Source organism: Elephantulus edwardii, unplaced genomic scaffold (assembly GCF_000299155.1).
Source record: "Elephantulus edwardii isolate Elephantulus edwardi_28Jun2011 unplaced genomic scaffold, EleEdw1.0 scaffold00022, whole genome shotgun sequence".
NCBI lineage: Eukaryota > Metazoa > Chordata > Mammalia > Macroscelidea > Macroscelididae > Elephantulus > Elephantulus edwardii.
Window position 1 is genome coordinate 15,795,651 of NW_006399772.1, and position 19,751 is coordinate 15,815,401.

A 19,751-nucleotide genomic window follows, 5' to 3' on the forward strand; every position below is an offset into this window, starting at 1 on the left:
GTTTTTTTTTAAAGTATGGATTCGAACAACTAGAACAGAAATAATAAGACTGTTCATGCATTGTGAAGGAAATAACTATGTCACTGAAATTTGTGCAGAAATTTAATTGTAACCTAAATTGCTGTGTAAATATTAATAAGAAACATGATAAATGATTATTTTAGAAAGAAATTATGACACAAAACCCCCTATAAAGCCCCTATGAAATTTAGTCAAAACTACTGTACACTTTGTTGTTATTTGTTTATAAAAAAATTGCATGTAAATATGACTCTTACAACAGTATAGACAAGAGTGGCTGGGTCTACCCTGGGTGCTCTCTGCATGAACAAGGCTTTCTTTGCTTGTTTTATTTTAATTTAGCCTATGCTCTGGTTCATTTCTTATCTAAATCGCTCCCATTAAAGACATCATCACATCTCTGAGGCAATTATTTTTTATGGGACACAGAAGTGTGACCAAAGGGGGCGTAAACTACAAAATCTGATTAACTCCTAAGTGACAACATTATCAACCAGATACCATGCACCTGCTGGAACAACACAGTGATGCAGAGGAGGAGGTGGACGGCAGTGGTGTCTGTGAACAGAAGGCCCAAGGGCAGGTCACTGTGGGTCGCTGTCATACAGACACCCACAGTGAAATCTGTGCCAGCATGTCTAGACACAGCAGGAAATGCTCTGGGTCATATGGAATCATTGAGATTGCCCCCATCCTAGGAAGAGCTCTGAACTCCATCTATTTTTGTTCTCAAGCAGAATTACTCTCCCTGCAGGTCTGGCCACTTGAACTAATTCCCTTCAAAACTGGTGCTTTGTTCCGAACAGGTTTGAAATTTGAGTTCCTTTCATAAGCTAACATGATGAAAAGATGCCAACCACCTTTCAACATTCTAAACAATGACTGTCCATAATTCATGCAAGAATACAAATGCTAAACTTGAGTGATCATATTAAATTGGAAATGATGTGTACAAGCAGAAATTATAGGACAGTATACAGAAAAGTTTTAAAACTGTGACTCTTTTTTTTTTTAAATTTAGGTTGTTTATTTTTCATTTCAATGAACATCTACAGAGATTTTGGGATTCCATTCAACTCTTAACTATGTTGTGTGCAACAATATTAGCATCTTTCCTAGCTGGACCTGAGGAATTACAATCTCTGAGAGCTGGGCCCTTCTCTAAATTCTTCAAAACCTTTTTGTCCCTATAACTGAGTCTCTTCGAAAGCAGTACAAGTTCTTTTATAAAACTTAATTTCCTTTTACTGCCTCTGAAGACCCTCTGGAGGGTCAGCTATGAGTTGGTTCTGACTCAACAGCACACAACAACAACAATTTCCTTTTTTTAAAAAAAGGCTCTTATATCATGCCAGTTGCTGAAGAAATGACTGGGAGCTATGATTGTACTTTCTTTGATTCTCCTTATTAGGTTCCTGATATTCCCAATCTTTTCCAGTTGTGACGTTGTCAATCTCTAATCCCAACATATGTCTGATTCTTATTTCCTGTGAAACCCTGCAAAACTCTGTCTAAGTTGAGAGCCTGGATTCACTTCCAATTTCAGTTTTCTCTTTTGGCGAGATCTAACTGTGCTTAGCAACTGTATTATTTGTCACTAAATCACTTCCTATCACACCCACTCAAAGTCTGCTTACCACACTCACATCGTTCATGTTCAGCTCCAGGCTCCCTTTGTTCTGTTTTGTTCTCCAAAGACAGCAGATCTTCTTTCCCAGAGATCTAGGTGACAAACCCAAAGTCCCTTTTTCCCACTTCCAACATTCCATGGCCATTCCACTGCCCACTTTCCCTCTTACTCTTCTTAATAGAAGACATGTGGACTCTTTCTTTCTCAAGAAGGTTCTTTTAACTTGGATTCCCTCTGCTATTTATTTCAGGAACCAATTTTCGATCTTAAGCAAAGCTATACACTACTCACACGCAGCCACTACTCACGCGTGCACCTCTGTAAGGGGCAAAGGATTTAAATAGTAAAGGTAAACGAGCCAGAGTGAGTGGTCACTGGATGCAAGGATGATGAAGCTTCATCTTACATACGCTGGGCATTTTATTAAGTGAGGCTGTTTTTTGGAGAGGGTCATTATTCTTGGAAAGGTGGAGGGTCAACAAAGGAGGGAAGACCCTCAACCAGATGGATTGATATGGTGAGTGCACTAATGGACTCAAGTATGTCAGAGTGGAGGATGGCATAGCATAGGGCGGACTTTAGATCTGTTGTTCGTACGGTCACTATGAGACATACTGGACTCCACATGACATAACAGAAACAATTATTCATATAGAAGGGTTATCTCACCCTTCAAAACATGAATTTATATTGATTCTAAGGAGCTTCGGTGGGCAGTGTAATATAGTGGACAGCTAACCAAGAGATTGTGAGTTCGAATCTATCAGCTACTCCATAAAGCAAAGATGGGAAATCTCTTCCCATCATCATTTACACCCTTGACAATTTGAGAGAGGGTTGTTATGAACTGGAGCAAACTTGACGGCAGTGGGTTATACTGATTCACAGTTTCTAGGTAGGAGTTTGCTTAAGACAGACATAGGATTTTTGCTTAAGAATAGAAGGCATTTTCTTTCATAGAATTTCTATTAATTTTGAAGAAGCTGTCCACATGTAAATCAAAGTATGTCTTAAAACCAATATTATCTTATCAGTTATGGGAGGCACATCATTCAAATCAGTGGATCTTTGGGAGAAAGAGGAGTAATTTCCTCCTTTGCAATTTATAGATTCTGAAAACCCAACAGAGGGTTAGCTATTAATGGATCCCCACTGGACAATATATAACAATATGTGTTTGGTTGCTAACAAAAAGGATGGTGTTTCAAACTCTTTCAGGGACTCTGTGGGATCAAGACAACCTGGTGACATGCTCCTAGGAAACCCAATGGAACAGTTTTGTAACACTTGGGGTTGCTATAGGTCAGAATCCACTTAACAGCATCTAACAGTAACATCATCAAAACATTAAATAAAATACTTATTGTCCTAAACCATTGGGGAAAACTTCTCATAAGTTTTGCCAAAACATTAGCAAAGATGTCATTATGTGTTCACAGGAACTCCACTACTATTCTAAGCAGACTGTGACTCACATCATCTACAGGGCAAGTAACTAGACTAAACTAATAAAACAATCTCTTTTACAGAGATAGAAAAATATTTCCATTCATTGTTTTGTTTATGTGTAGAAAATATTCTTAAAATCATCATACACACTATACGGCAATGGTTAAATAGCTCAAGAACACACACCTTTCTCACTTGAAATCCACAATCATTGGATTTTTTTTTCCCTGGCAGGGAGGGGGGCTGCTAATCCAAAGCTAGTGTCTCTCTGGCTATTCGACTCTACCAGCCGATCTAAGAGAGAAAGATGGGCAATCTCCTCCCGTGTGATTTACAGCTTCTCGAAAACTCACCACAACATCAGCTATGATTTGGTTCCTACTAAGAGACAATGAGTTGTAGCTGTTGTTAGTTTCATGTATGCCTTCCTTCTGTCCCCAGTTATTTTCTGTTACTTCAGTATTTTAAAGTAACATGAACCTCTGGTGTCATTTACTTGTTGAATCAGGAGGCCTCTCTATACTCTACACAATTATAATACTATACGTTTATGAAAATTCATAATAACCCCTTGTAATTTATTGTCCCTTGTAGAAAGTGCAACCAGGATGCTCCTTACACACAAAAATGGTGAAACTTCATCGTACACGCTTTGAGCACATTGGTGGTGGAGGGGTCAGTCCTTAGAAAAGAATATAATTCTGGGAAAGGGGCAAGGTCAGAAAAAGAGAAGACAACCCTCAAAAGATGACTTGACACTGTAAATATAACACCAAGCTAGTAGGTACCTGTCATCACAAGGATGGTGCCGGGTAGGCACGGTTCAGATCCGTTAACCTGAGGGTCGTTATGAGTCATAAGTGACTTGACAGCACCAACAACAAGTACACAAACTTTCATATTTCTAATTTCATGATTGTTGTTGTTGTTGTTATGTGCCGTCGAGTCGTTTTCGACTCATAGCGACCCTATGCACAACAGCCCTAAACCCTGCTCTATCCTGCGCCAACCGCACTGCCTCTGACACTCCCATCCCAATTACCCCAGTCACCGAATCAATCCATCTCATAGAGGGTCTTCCCCTCCTGCGCTGTCCCTCCACCCTCCCAAGCATGATGTCCCTCTCCAAGGACCCGTCCCTCCTGGCAACATGTCCAAAGTATGTCAGACGAAGCCCCAGAATCCTTGCCTCCAAGGAGTAGCTTGGTTTAATCCTCTCCAAGATGAATCTGTTTGTTTTCCTGGCAGTCCATGGTACATTCAGTACTCTTCTCCAGCACCACAGCTCAAAAGCATCCACTCTCCTTCTGTCGTCATTGTCCAACTCTCTGATGCATAACAAGCGATTGCAAATACCATGGCCTGTATCAGGCGCACCTTAGTCTCCAGAGAGACACCGTTGCTCCTGATTACTTTAGAGAGTACCATTGCTAAAATCTAGTTATGAATTACCAAGTGTCCTGAGAAAGGCGCTCTTATTACTTTGATTTAGAAGATGAGGGACCAGGCACAGAGATGTAAGTGAAACTTGGACAAGCTTATGAAGCTACTAAATGACCAAGCCAGGATTTGAATCTGGACTGTCTGATTCTGGAGCCTGGTAATTTACACATTATAGAATGGTGCCTCTGAAATTTAAATATAGTTTGGCATGGGTTCATATTTAAAAAAACAAAAAAATACACACATCACAAATAGTAATTAAATGTTTTCCTTAAATGAGAGAAATGAGAAGGCATACTGAAAAGAAACTACATGGGTAATAAACAATTATCTATGGGAACGAAGCATTTAAAGGAACATAGAAAGATTAATGCTCTGATGGCAGAAACAAAACAAAAAAACCTTAACAGAAGAAGAGTATGAACAAGATAGTAGAAGAAAGTAAACTTTATGAGTATTTAATTATTAACACAAGATCTTTAGTACTTGATTAGCAGGAAAAGACACGTTCAAGAAGCATGGTCACCGTGCTGTTTTCAAAAATAAAAGCCATGCCAGCGGCTGGCATGCATGAGAAGTTGATACTGAGCTTAGTACCAATTGGTGGCACTAAGGTCCTATTAAAAATACTCTCTGGTGAGAATAAAATATAGTAATGGATCAGTCCTGAAACAAATTTACAACCTTAATTAATGAAGTCTTAGACTACATCAGTAAACAAAGTAATGAAAGTTATAAAGGAGGCAGTCAACCATTGAACTGTGTCAATTTCACTGGTCCATATAATTCACAGTCTGTAAGAGATTAATTGATATTTATCAACACAGAAAAGCTAATAATACACACATTCATCGCGCATGGTCTATGGAAAGTGAAAACACTATGACTCTATTATCACAGAGTAGAACAGCAATTTTAAATGCAAGCTAAGAGATACAATGTAACACATAATGAACACTAATCATTTGGTTCCCTTATAGGACAAAAACTCAATCCGATACTGAGGTGTCTAGAAACACATGCCACTCACTCTCTTGCTCTCTTTCTCTGACCCGTAGCTAGTCTCTCCACTTGCAATTCAGAGGTTGTTTCTTGGATCTCTCCTAAGGATCTTGGTCAAGTAATGAATTTCCCTTTCCCTCAACTTCAGTATTTTTCTGCTTTGTTACCGTCACTGTGGATTATAATTTACAAGTAACCCCATGTGACAGAGTAGAATTGCCCCACATGGTTTTCTAGGTTATAATCTTTATGAAAAGTGTTCCAGCATCATTTATTAAACAAAAGGTTAGCAGTTTAAAGCCACTAGCATCTGCAAGGGAGAATGGTGCCCCCCCCCAACCCCCCCCCCCCGGAAAGATTTACAGCAGCAGAAATCTGATAGTAACTTACTTTGAGTCAGGATCAACTTGATGGCAGCAGGTGTAGTTTAGACTGGTGTGACTTAATCTTCATAAGGGCAAATTACCAGGTTGTTCTCTTGTAGAGCTGTTGGAGGGGTTCAAACCACTAACCTTTCAGTTAGTGGCTGGGTGTTTAACCACAGAACCAGTAAAGCTCCCTCTTAGTACATTACTAGGTCTTTCCTGTCAGTTCTTAACAAGCTCAACTTCCTCTACCTTCCTAACCATCCACAATTTATAAAAAAAAATCACTTCCTATACTCTCATGTTGCTATTACATACCATTGGGTGGCCTGTGACTCACAATAACAATAGCTCTGAATCCTACCCTGTCCTGAGCCAGTCTCACTGTCTCCAACACATCTCCTCGCATTACCCTAGTTACTGTGTCAATCCATCTCATCTGGGGTCTTCCTCTCCTGCGCTGTCCCTCCATTCTTGGAGGATGTCTTTCTCCAAGGACTGAGCTCTCCTGGTACTATGCCCAAAGTACGTGAGATGGGGCTTCACGCTCCTTGCCTCCAAGGAGCAGCCTGGTTTCATCCTCTCCAGGACAGACTGTCTGTTTACTTGCCAGTCTATAATATATTCAATATTTCTCCAGTACCACAGCTCAAAGGCATCAAGGAAATGATAGATTAAGATAAATATTGTGGATAAAGAAAATGGTTGTGGATGGTGATCGAGGATGCCAACGGCTTCTCGGAGTTGTTGTTGTTATTGTTCTATCGTTCTATTGTGCTGCTATCGAGATGTATGACTTATAGTAACCCTATGAACAAGAGACCTGAACCCTGTTCTATCCTGCACCACTGTCACCATCTCCGTCATACTTGAGTCCACTGCTACAGTCACTGGGTCCATGCATCTCACTGAGGGTCTTCTTCTCTTTCACTGACCTCCACCTTTCCTGGCATAATGTTCCTTTCCAAAGAGCACTCCCTACCAGCATCGTGTTCAAAGTATATGAGATGAAGTTTCACCCTCCTTGCCTCTCAGGAGCACTCTGGCTGCGCCTTCTTCATGACGTAGCTGTTTGTTCTTTTGACTCCATGTTTGTTCTTTGGCTGCTCAAGTGTGTGAGTTCAAGTACATACTTTATTGTTCTGTGACTCTGGGCAAGCTATTAGTTGTCCTGTGCCTCGGTTTCCCCATATCTAATAAATGAGAACATTTAAAAGTATTCCTTCAGTTTGCTGGGAGAAAGATGGACAATCTCCTCTGTGATTTGTGACTTACAGCCTCTGACAACCCACTGGAGGGTCAGCAATCAGTTGTTTCTGACTTGATGACAACGTGTTGGGTTGTTTGTCATGTTTGTTAGAATAGTTAAATAATTACATACTCTTTAAATGGCTTAGAAGAGTATCTGGCATATAATAGCATTATGTAAGAACTAAATTAGTAAAATAGAATAGCATATAATACAATTATAAATGATACTCCTTGTTGTAGTTATGTGTTGTCAAATTGCCTGTGACTCACAGCGACGCTACGGATTATAGCTCTGACACCTGCCCTGTCCTCTGTTAATCTCACTGTCTCTGACATACCCGCTCCCATTGTCCCAAGGCCCTCAATCCATCTCATCCAGGGTTTTCCTCTCCTGCACTGTCCCTCCACCGTTCCAAGCATGATGTCCTTCTCCAAGGACCGGTCCCTTTGGGAAATATGCCCAAAGCATGTGAGATGCAGCTCCAAAATCCTCGCCTCCAAAGAGCAACTTGGCTTAGGAAAATGATGTCTTGCTTTCCCCACTTACAGCCTTGTATATTGATTGTCAATGTATAAACTTTCAACTAGATAAAAAAGTTCTTTAAAAAATATTTTACTCAAGTGGCTTAGTTGAAGCATCTAGGATTTTATTATGGGTTTTGCTAAAAATTGTCTTTGATACAAAGGAATCATGTCAAGACTGTAAAACACCTAAGAATGTGTTAGTCCAATGGACCTGTATTTCAGTAGATGATGCTATTGCTGTTGCATAAAACAAAACCAACCAAAATGCAAAACAAAACAAACTGATGAAGGTACGTGGAAAATGTGTAATGGTACAGATATATGTTAACAAGACACTGCCAGATCATAGAGGAACAGATACACAGAGAGCTAACATTTCAGGCCAACTTCAGGTAGATTAAGTAATTTTTCCAAGATGAAAATCTACTATTTAGAAAAATTACTTAGTAGTAATTACTAAAATTACTAAATATACTCTCAATCCCCCTTGTTTCCATGACAGTTTGGTGTAAGTGTCTGTTGGAAAAAGACATATCCTGGCACAAAGGGGATTATGTGCTTCATAATTCTTATGCAGAGTTCCTGGGTGCTTTTAACAGGTAATTTGCTCAACTGCTAACAGAATGGTTAGAAGTTTGAGTCCACCTAGAGATGCCTCAGAAGTAATGGCTGCTGATTTACTTAAAAATAAACAAACAAACTAAAAAAAAACCCAACACACGGGCTTTGAAAACATCCATGAGTGCAGTTCTACTCGGAAGGTGACTTGGCAGCTACTGGAGTTGCTGGTTTACGTCTCTTGAAAAGAAAAGAGATTTCCTTTGCATGGACATTCTCAATCATTGAAACCAGGTGTTAAGTCACTGATATATAGGGGAAAAAATGAATTCTACTTTGCTATTCTTAATGTATTTTGAGAAGGTCTCAGCTTACAAAACCAATTCCATAGCACAGAGCATTTTTGAGGCCCAATATTAGTTTCAGTATTACCATTACCAATAATTTATAATAGCTTATTATTAAGGCCATCAGTCTTTGACATTCCAACCCTGGCCAATAAAATCCTGCTCGAATATAGGGGATTTCCAAACAATGAAACCCATAAGGAGTAATTCTGGAAGAGGCCGCTCTGTGCAGTGGTTAAGGGGCAGGCCCTGGGGAGACCGACTGGGCTTCTCTCTTCTCTTTGTCTCCTGGCAAGTACACAGGCTCCCCCACTCCACTGTCCTCAGATCAATTCTATCCAGATCAATTCTAACTCAGTGTGACCTTCCAGTGGGTTTCTGAGGCTATGAATCTTTATGTGAAGAGGCTGTCCCTCTCGCTCCGGAGGAGGCACTGGTGGATTTGAACCACCACACACAGAGTCTCTTGGTTGGCAGCGCACCTCCCTGTGGTGTGTGTCACCTGAGATCCTCCAAAGCATGTTCAGACCCAAGAGTCCCAATTCTTCAAAAAAGCGCTCAGAGCAAACTCTGGCAGGTAGTGAGAGCAGTAAATGTTAGCTGTCTGCTTCTTAGAGGAAGCGGTTTTAAAAGTCAAAGCCAGTCACTTGCCTCTGACAGCAAGAAATACTCTAAAAAAATCATCTGTCTACAAGAGTACACAAATCACTTGTCCCTTCACAAGGTAACTTTCTGTAAGCAGCAGATCAGGCATTGTCACTGAAATTATCTTAATTAATTTCTTTTTGTTTGTCTTGGGCATGATGATTCAAGTTCCAAATTAAGACCAACCACATTTGTCCTAACCTGGTTATCTTCTGTGTATTGATTTTTGTTGCTTGTAACTGGATTTTAGATTTTGAAATATCAAAAAAAGGGATATACAAAATGACCTGGCTCCTTTCATAGACAAAAGACAAGAATATTAAGAGAGGAAAAAATGAGAGAGGGAGAGATCCGAAGTTTTCTAGAAAAGGGACTTAAGAGATAGAGAATAATTGCAATATACAGCCCTTACTAGATCCTGACTGAACAACTTATGCAATACCTAAAGTTATTAGAGGAAATCTCAATCATGACAAGGTATGGATATATAACAATGCTAAGGCAATTAATTTTAGGATATAATTTTTAGAAAGAATTTCCTTCTTTTAAAGATACAAGAGACCAGGTTGCTCCTTGGAGGCAAGTATTCTGAAGCTTCATCTGACATACTTTGGATATGTTGCAAGGAAGGACCAGTGCTTGGCTGGAGAGGGGTGTCATACGTGGGAGGGTGGACGGACAGTGCAGGAGGGGAAGACACTCCATGAGATGGATTGATTCAAATACTGGGTTAATGGGGGTAGGTGTGTCAGAGACAATAAGATTGGCACAGGATAGAGCAGGGTTTATGGCTGTTGTATATAGCGTTGGCCACTATGAGTGGTAGGCAGAACTAACAGCACATAAGAACAACAAAGATTCATCCTGAAACATTCACGTTTAAAAAGAATACAATGTCATGAACTGCTCTCAAAATAAACTAGGAGCAAAGGGCAGGATGGGGAATGAACGTGACCGAACCAAGACTTCCTTCGAGTTGGTAATTGATAAAGGTGATAGTGAAAAGATCAGTGCTCATTACGCCATTTTATTTGTATGTGGGTGTCTGAAATTTCTGTAAAGTAAAACGTTGCAGAAAGAAATAATACTGATTTTATAATAGCCACATCTTTCACACCAGTTCCACAATTGCCTTACATTCATTAGTTATAGCAGGTGGAATGAGGAAGCAGGAACTGTCACCAGCTTCCCCAGATTTGAGAGGCAAAGAAGACAGGAGGAAGTGAAGGGGTCGGGGCAGCAGCAATCAACCACAAAGAGGAGAACCAAGCTCGGTTTAGAGCCTCTTCCCGGGGGGATATTGCCTCCGTGCTACTGTCAGCTTGACCAGAACTACTCATAGCTAAAAATTCTCTAAAAGCAAGCTTTCTCTGCGTGCTGCATGAGACCACAAGAGCACCATGCAAAGAGATCAGAGATTTTCCCAAGCATCAGTTCATCACTGAGGATGGACAGCCTCAGAGCTGACCCTCCAGTGGGCTTTCAGAGGCTGTAGATGACACAGGAGGGGACTGCCCATCTTCCTCCCTCAAAGCAGTGGGCGGACTGGAAGCACAGGCTTTTGGTCTGGCAGTGCAACTCCTTACCACTTAGCCATCAGAGTCCTGCCACAACCATGTATTTTCATTCTGACTCACTTCCACTCGAATGGTGGCTGTGTCTTAAAAGTGAAAGCCCAGGGACAAACTCAAAGCCTAGATACAAGAGAGAGGACTTTAGGCTAGATTGTACTTGGGCTGTTACAGGTCACGTGGGCTATTACGATAAAAGAGGAGTGGAGAGAGGGCTAGGAAGAATGAATGAGAATCGTGAAAGACAGTGTTTGTGTGGATGCATGAAAGGGGGATGAACATGGAGAGTGTAAGTAAGACAAAGAAAGAATTAGAAAGGCATGTTTGTTGTGTACATGAAAAAGAGACAATGAGATTGGTGAGGAAGAGACTGATGTGAGAGAGTGAGCTAAACTTCCAGATCAGAAGTAGCCATGAGCACATCCCAGAACAAGAAAAAGGTCCAACACCTGAACTAGAAAATCACAGTGTCAATATTTTGGGGATCCTGTAATCAGTTTACTTTCCTGTTTTCAGTAATAATGAGAAAGAAGGCACAGCGAACAAAACAGGACATTCCTAACGATGTGAAAAGTGTGTAACAAGACAAAACTGAGATAGAGCTAAATCCTAATACTAAATGTCACCGTGATACAACGGAAATATTAGTGGCAAAGGGGAATGTGCATTCTTCCAAACGTTAGCATAATAGGAATGAGTGTGTACGCACACACAAAAAATAATACTTCACTTCCTCTTTCTACACTCTATATATTAAATCTGCAAAAGAGACCATATATTATGTAGATAATGTAATGATGTTTCCACTAAAATAAACTCACCAGCTCTAAGATCCTCTACATTATAAGCAGGTACTGTTGTTTGCCCTGACTCTCCACTGGGTTTTCTGAGGCAGTAAGTTGCATGGGAGGAGACTGTCTATCCTTCCAAATGTAAGCAGGTACCATTATCTAAAGAATCAGCAAGGGTTGAGCTGTAACCTGGACCAGTTTTCCATGCCTGTAATTTCCCTTTTAGTTGATTTGTGAAGGAAGAAAGGATTTTGTTGCCACAGATTCATCCCTCCAACTGCATATAAAGTAGATTTTAAAACTGCATTGTCACTGCTACGTCCACATCTCATAAAATTCTATCCCTGCTGCCTCAAATCATCGTCTTCTAAATTCTATCATTAAAAAATAGAAGCCACTTACTAGGAGGTAATGGCTCACATATAAATAATTTACCAAAGATAGTAGGAGTGGAAATGTGTCAAAAATAAACTTCATGGGTACACTATGTGGTGGGCTAGATGTGGGGAAGATAAAATGTACAACAATAGTAAATAAAGGAGAAAAAAATACACTTCACCTATGTTTCACAGAAAAAAACTCAATTATAACAGAAAAGATATATTTCAAAGTTATTCTGTGTTTTTACAAAAATATACCTGTTTAAGTAGTGATTAAAAATCATCAGCATTTGTTTCAATAAGCCTTTTCTTTAAAAGCATGAAACAGTTTGGTTACAGTGGATGACTAATGTATTAGAAACTTTAATTTAAAATTTTAGGAAAACTATTAATTGAAAAAAGAAATGGCACATTTCTCTTTAAAACAACTGAAAATACAAAACAACTCTCAAGAAGAGCTGAGCATTTTGGCTAGCAGCCAGAACAGTCACAGTAAGTCTTTCCCTGAGTATTAAAAGTTTGCCACCAGGGATCCCTAAGAGAGGTAGGATACAGAGAACAAAGAAAAGAAACATGTGATAAGTATCATTCCACAGCTCTACAACTTTAATGGAGAGATTTTCAAATATTTCATAGTCTCTTGATATCACTTGCTGTAGGCAAGATAAGAATAATGTAACTGCTGAAAATTTGAAAAATAAAATGTAATAATCTTAATAAACAAGAAAACCAACCTCAGATGAAAAAATTCTGCCTTGTGTGCATACACAAAACATTACATATAATATCACTCGAACAACTCACCGATACTCGTGCCACACTTTCATTCAATAATAGCTATTACCATTCTACATCACTGTTATGATTTCCAAAGAACTTTCGCACATCTCATTTCATCTAACCCTCATGTAAATCCTTAGAGATAGGGGGCTTAGAAACTCAGCTCAACAGAAGAGACAACTTAGGCCAGAAGTGTAAATCCTTCATCTAAGGTCAAATGTTTTCATGCCGATCCATCACAAATAAGCATCACTCCAATGCCAAGAAATTCAAGTCTCATCTTCACTGCACTTACCTGATTGGTCGATTTTCTTTACTATCAAAGAGTGAGAAGATGACTTCCAGCTCTTCTCCTAGGTTGGAACACATGAGGCTCTTCATCTGCACAAACAGGTGGTGGCTGCTGGCCTGCACGGGGGTATCTTTCTTCCGATGGCGATGTTCCATCTGAATAATACATCCAATGAAGAATGATCAGTTTAGATTAAAGAAAATAATCGCATCCTATGAACTCAAGGAGCTGTGATGTCCTATTGGGTACAGAGTTGCATTTGCAACTGAAAGGTTGTTGTTGCTAAGTATTGCCAAGTCAGAATTGACTCATAACTGACCCTTCACCAGTTCTTCAAAAGCAGCAAAATTGAACAAGAGGAGATTGTTCACCCTTCTTTCATGGAGCAGCTGGTGGATTTGAACAGCGTGCCTTTGTGTTGACAGTGTAAATCTTTACTACTAAGTGGTTCAAACCCACCAGCTGCTCTTAGGGAGGAATCGAAGATGGGCAATTTCCTCCCGAGAGATCTGCATCCTCTGAAAGCACCTCTGAATACTTAGTTACAACCTGATGGAAATTAGGTGTTTAAGATTTTGTTTTATTGTAGAGTTTTTAAAGAAAATTAATTAACCAAGGTGCGAATGTGATACGCAGTATCCCCTTCTGCTTCTGAATTCAGAGTCTAGTTAGATGTTACATTCCAAATTCTAAAATAAGAAATTGTGAAGTTAATAGATCAAGGACTCCAGTTACAAGAAAATTCTCAAATTCATTAATGTTAAAATGATACCAACGCAAAGTATATTAAAAGCTGCAAGAAATTCAAAGGATTATTGCTCCCTTATCTTTGCTCAGGATGCGAACAAATGATTAGTCACCCTTTAAAAAAATCAGACTAAATTATACCTAACCCATCATTCTATTGATGGTAGCTGAACAATAGAGCTGTGGTTCTGTATTTTTTATAATTAAAATGATACTAAATTGCAAACATGTGATACTCTTCTGAGACAGGCTGTGGAAAATTATATCTCATCATTAGAAGAAGAAAATCTTTCTAACTTGCAGTGGGGCTACAAGGAGGCAGATGTAGAAAAGCATTAATACATCTGTAGGCAGAATAGCATCCATGTCCATTTCTCATCACTGTCCCAACAAAGACCCAGCTTGGGCTGTACTGGGCAGTACGACCAGAAGTTGCGAGTTCCCAGAGTTGAGGGTGGCAAGGAGTCACCACCCATGATTCAAGGGCTGAGGAGAAGATAAAGATCTTCACAAAACAGAGATGGCCCACCGTCACATTAAGATTATATATGTATCAATTGGGGAAGAAAAGACCCTAGTATTTCAGTGGCACTGTGCTCAGCTGCCCGGCAAAGAGTCAGAGATTTGAACCCATCAAGTCTCTGGACAGAAGAAAAACTTGGTGATTTGCTCCTGTCAAGATCACAGTCAAGGAAATCCTATTCTGCTACAAAGGGTCTCTGTGAGTCAAGATCCACTTGATGACACACCACAAACATAAAAGAGATTAGACATCAACAAAATGGTCACAAATATAAAGTCTGCATGGGAGACTGTCATCAGAGCCTGGGCAGTTACAGAAGGCTTCCTACCTTCCAATGGTGATACGTCAGCCAACAGCTAAGGAATATGCAGGAATTATGAACTATCTGGAACAGTGCGCCTCAAAGTACTTCAAGAAAAGGCCCAGAGTGTGTCTTTATTAATCTGCTGAAGATTAATATTTTGATAAAATATAATAAAAATACCGTGACAATATCAAGTCATTGTAAAGGTTTACAACTGTTCACTTTAAATAGCTCTACTTGCTTGGATACAAACAGTGGACAAGTCTTGTCCAGCAGTTGGGCAACAATAAGGCCAACACTGATTCAGAATATGAGCAGATGGGAAAATGTCTGGGAAGACCTGTGTATCAAGAGAATAGGCCCAAGAACGTGGAGGACTATTTCTCTCATAACATATCATTCATGAGGTCCCTGGGCTCATCTGACAATTAAAAATCAAACATTTAGGGATTTTTAACTTCACAGTAAAAAATGATGGCCTTTGTTGAGAGCTAAGGCCCCTGGTAATGGCCTCAGTCAGTTTCTGCACTATGTATATTTAGTGTGTGTATTGTGTTGGTGGTTCTTTGTTAAAAAAACTGATTTGCGTACACTCATATGCATTGTGCTTAATACATGCATGGTTGTGTTTTATAAAATCATTCACATACATTGTATCTTTTTCTAGGTATCTTTTTAAATGAAGTTCAACATCTACTGACTGGCCAATGCTTTTAGAAAAAACAAACAAAAAAGATTGTCATCTAACTCTGCCGTTATTGAAGTAATAGCATAAAATTATCATTAATTTTGTCAAGGTTTAAATTTGAAGTACTTGAGAATTAAATAGTTGTGGGAAAAAGCAATTAAATAGAACTATATGTAACCTCAACAGGTACAACAAACACCTTTTTTTCTTCAAATTTTGAGAGCAAAGTAAATTTTTTTCCAGTAAATCTTAACAATGTTAATGTGTTCGCAGCATTACTAGAAGAAAATAATCCCTTAAAAACAAACAAACAAACAAAAAAAACCCCTCCCATAATTCTGTTTTGCTAGAAGTTTAGTCTATTTTGAGCTTTAAAAAGAACTCTGGCAAAAGATAGAGCCCACATTCACAAAATTCTCTCTTCATCTTGTGAGGATGATTCTCCTCTCCCAAGCACTACAAATATTTACTCACTTTCATAAAGTTCCAAGTAACAGACTATCAGTTACTTTGAAGAGATCACAACTAAATGTGAGAACTAGATAAATAAATGCTAAACTCTTGTGAACAGACTAGGACAGACAGAATCAAACTTCAACAAAGTATTGGCTCTGTACTTCCAACAATATGAAGTTCCCAGCAGCAGCCAAACCAATGTGGGGGGGAAACTCACTTCTTTCCTCATTCCTCAGTGCAAAAGATGCACTATATCTAGCTCAGTGGTTCACAACCCTACTTGCACTTTGAAGCACCAAGAGAGTTTTTTGAAAAAAATACTTAGGCTCATGTCTTATCCCAGAACAATTAAAGTAAAATTTCTAGGCAATAGGGCACAGACAGTGGAAGTCTGAAAAGTTACCTTCACCACCCTCATGTGCAATGAGGGCTGAGAATCACTGACGAAGATGATATGCAAAGATGTGGAAGTCACGGCAGATGTGAAATGATACTGTGGCATCTTTAATATACAAGTTACTTCCCTGTAGCATTTGGCATATGGATGCATCCTAGTCATATGCATGCCTCATTCTGCCCTCTGTCTCCACATGACATAAGTCCTCACAGCTGAGCACACTCTCAGTATCAAAATCTCATGATGCCCCTCTCCAAGGAACAGCCTGTCCTAGCAACCTGCCCAAAGTATATGAGATGCAATTTATCAGTTATGCCTCTAAGGAGCACTCTGGCTACACCTTCTCCAAGACATATTTGTATGTTTTTTTGCCAGTCCGTGGGATATTCATTACTCTTCTCCAACACCACAGTTCAAAGGCATCAATTCTTCTTCTGTCATCCTTATGCATTGTCCAGCTGTCAGATTCACAGCAAGTGACTGAACAAACACTATGGCCTGAATCAAGCACATCTTAGTCCTCAAACTGACATCATTGCTGCTCAGTAATTTGGAGATGCCCCTGAACACAGACCTTCCCAGTGCAATACATCTTCTGATTGCCTGACTACCGGTACCAAAAGTATTGACTGTGGATCCAAGTAAGATGAATCATTGACAGTCTCAAACATTTCCCCTTCTGTCATGATGTTGCCTATTGGCCCAGTAGCAATGATTTTCGTTTTCTTGACGTTAAGATACAATGTCAAGAAATGTACCTATAGTTACGCTAGATCCACTCAATAGTTCATCAGAACTTTAACTAGGGGGAAAAACTAGAACCATGCCAAAGAGTCTCCAGAAACTCTACGAACTTTTATAATTGTTGATAGTTATAGAGGGGCTTAAGGCCGTTTGTTCATAGGGTTGTTTTGAGTCGTGCTCAACTTGAAGGCAATCAAAAACAACATCATCTAATGCATTCAAAGCTGAATGAATAGTTCATAGACTGGGGTTTCTTTACCTCACTCTTGGGGCAGCTGGGGCTGCATATTTCTTGGTTGTAGGAGAGCTGTTCTGTGTGCACTGTAAGATGTTTAGCCGCATCCTAGCCCTACTCATCTGATGCAAGCAGCAAGTTATAACACATCTGCAGCTCTAATAACTAAAAAGAAATGTCTTCAGACATTGTCAAATGTCCCCTGGGGGAAAAATTGTCCCTGGTTTAGAGTTACTACGTTATATGCTAAAGACCACAAAGAAGGCAGCTAACACAAACTTATTAAACCACGCAATGTTCCTAAAAGAGTACTCTACAGCACAAATAACCAAAGAACCCAGCTAAGCAGCATCTTTTTCTTTCTAGATGGATTGAGATCTCTGGCACTATGCCAAGCTTTTCAAGTGGACATATGTTAACACTGTGCAATTTAGCACTTTTTATTGCTTAGATGAACACAATTAGGTGAGAAAGATCTGCTAACAGGACTAAGAAAAATCCAAAGCAAGACAATTATTCTCTAATGACGCAATGTGGAATTCATAAGTTGCCAACACTGTGCCTCAAATATGACATTGAAAAGGAGCAGCAGCTAAAGGAAGAGAAGCTGCAGTAATTAATCTAGCCTGCTCTTCTGGGGCATTTCATCCCCAAGTCCAATTTAAGTAGTAACGAACTGGGGGAAAGCCATGATGCTGCCTGCTAGCTGTCCCTGGTGAAGACAGGTCCTTTCACACTGCAGAGGCAACATCACAGAGCACAGAGCAGCTCTTATTGCTGGGCAAGGATACCAAAACAAAGCTGGAGAAGAAATTGCCTTAAGGAAGAAAGCTTGTCTTTCTGAAGCTTATATTCATCAGGACTTTGCACTGGTTGCAGTCTGCACTTCAGAAACAAACAATAAAAAAAGGTAACTATTTCCAAGGAACAATTTAATTTTCACATAAAATTGTTTCATTTTACTCATTTATAAAATGACCATTTTAGGGCTAGGATGGGACTTGCAAAAATTTAAAATCCCCCTTCTTGTGCTTCTTGGCAACAGCAGACACTGGTAATTAGAGAGGAGAGAAAATTTTATCCTTCCTACTGCCTGGAATACTGATGTAATGGCAGGAGTTCTTGCAGGTTTATTGTAAACTGAGGTATCCGTCATGATAATAATTGCAGAAAAACTTATCTGTTTCTATTGACACCATGAAATCACAGGCAAGACTAGAACATTGAATCTCTGGCCTTGCATTTTGTTAGAGTGAAATAATTTTCTATTTTGTCTTAAGATTCTATTCTTCATTTACTCTATTTTTAAAAGGCAAGTGTAATTCTAAAATTGGCATATAGCCACAACCATTTAGCCTTCAATATGAATTTCACGTCAAAATCAAGAAAACACAAATTGGCACAACTGAATCAACAGCCAACATCATGATTGAGGATAAAAGAGTGATGTTCCCAATGATTTTATTTGACTATAATGTACAATCAATACCCATGATACCAGCAGTCAAGAAAATCAACTGCCAAAAACCCCCTCAAACTACTAAAGAAGAAGACAACATGTTGGTTTAAAGACTATGGAGTGCCGATCCAAGCCACGGTCTTTTCAGCTACTTTCTATATATTTGAAAGTTGTGCAATGAATAAGGAAGACTGAAGAAGACCTGACACCTTTCAATCATAATATTGGCAAGGAGTATTGAACACACCAACGACGGAGCAAAAAGCAAGCAACTTGATCTTGGAAGAAGTATAATAAGGGAGCTCTTGACAGGTAAGGTTGTTGCTGCTTCATCTCATATACACTGGGCAAGTTGTCAGTGTGTATCAGACCTTGGAAAAAGACATCATGCTTGGACAAGTAAAGGGCCAGTGACAGAAAGGAAGACGCTCAACACAAAGGACTGCCATAGTGACCTCAATAATGGGCTTGACCATGATTGAGGGAGGATGGTACAGAATCGGGCAAGGCACTGATCAGTTTTCACAAAGTCATGATGAGTCATCGCCACCTTGATGGCATCTAACAACAACAACAGAAATTATTGTTTCTAGGTTGTTTGTTTTTAAATAAAAAAGTTATTTTATAGAGGTTTACTTAGAAAGTTTGTATCCATTGTTTTTCACATCATATTCTTAACCCTCAAATCTAGCTTCCGCAATAGGGATGAGAGAAGAGTGACAAAGGAACCACTATCAGCTGAATTCATAGGTGCTTCACAACCATTACATACCAGGATAAGGCATGTCACAGGCATTCCTTCATCTTTATAGTAAATATATTCAGTTTTATTTCCTCATTTAGCAGATGGAGACATTGAGAGATTAAGTAATGAATCCAAGATCACAATAATGGGAAAATGAAATGCTATGTGTCAGAGAGCTGGATAAGGAATAGGGAGGAAGAATAGAAGGATAATTGATGCCTTTGAGCTGTGGTGCTGGAGAAGAGTATTGAGGGTACCATGGACTGCAAAGAAAATGAACAGGTCATCCTAGAGAGGATTAAACCAGGCTGCTTCTTGGAGGCAAGGATTCTGAAGCTTCATTTGACATACTTGGGACATGTTGCAAGGAGGGACCAATCCTTGGAGAGGAACGTCATGCTTG

The 19,751-nt window shown here is 39.5% G+C and overlaps 1 protein-coding gene across 1 annotated transcript in view; it reads right to left on the reverse strand.

Moving 5' to 3' along the window:
• Positions 1-19,751, reverse strand: part of DOCK4 (dedicator of cytokinesis 4) — a 312,634-nt gene that overhangs the window by 262,502 nt on the left and 30,381 nt on the right. Inside the window, exon 7 of the mRNA XM_006882693.1 lies at positions 13,054-13,205. Coding sequence (XP_006882755.1) covers positions 13,054-13,205 — 152 coding nt within the window. The remainder of the gene's footprint in view (positions 1-13,053; positions 13,206-19,751) is intronic.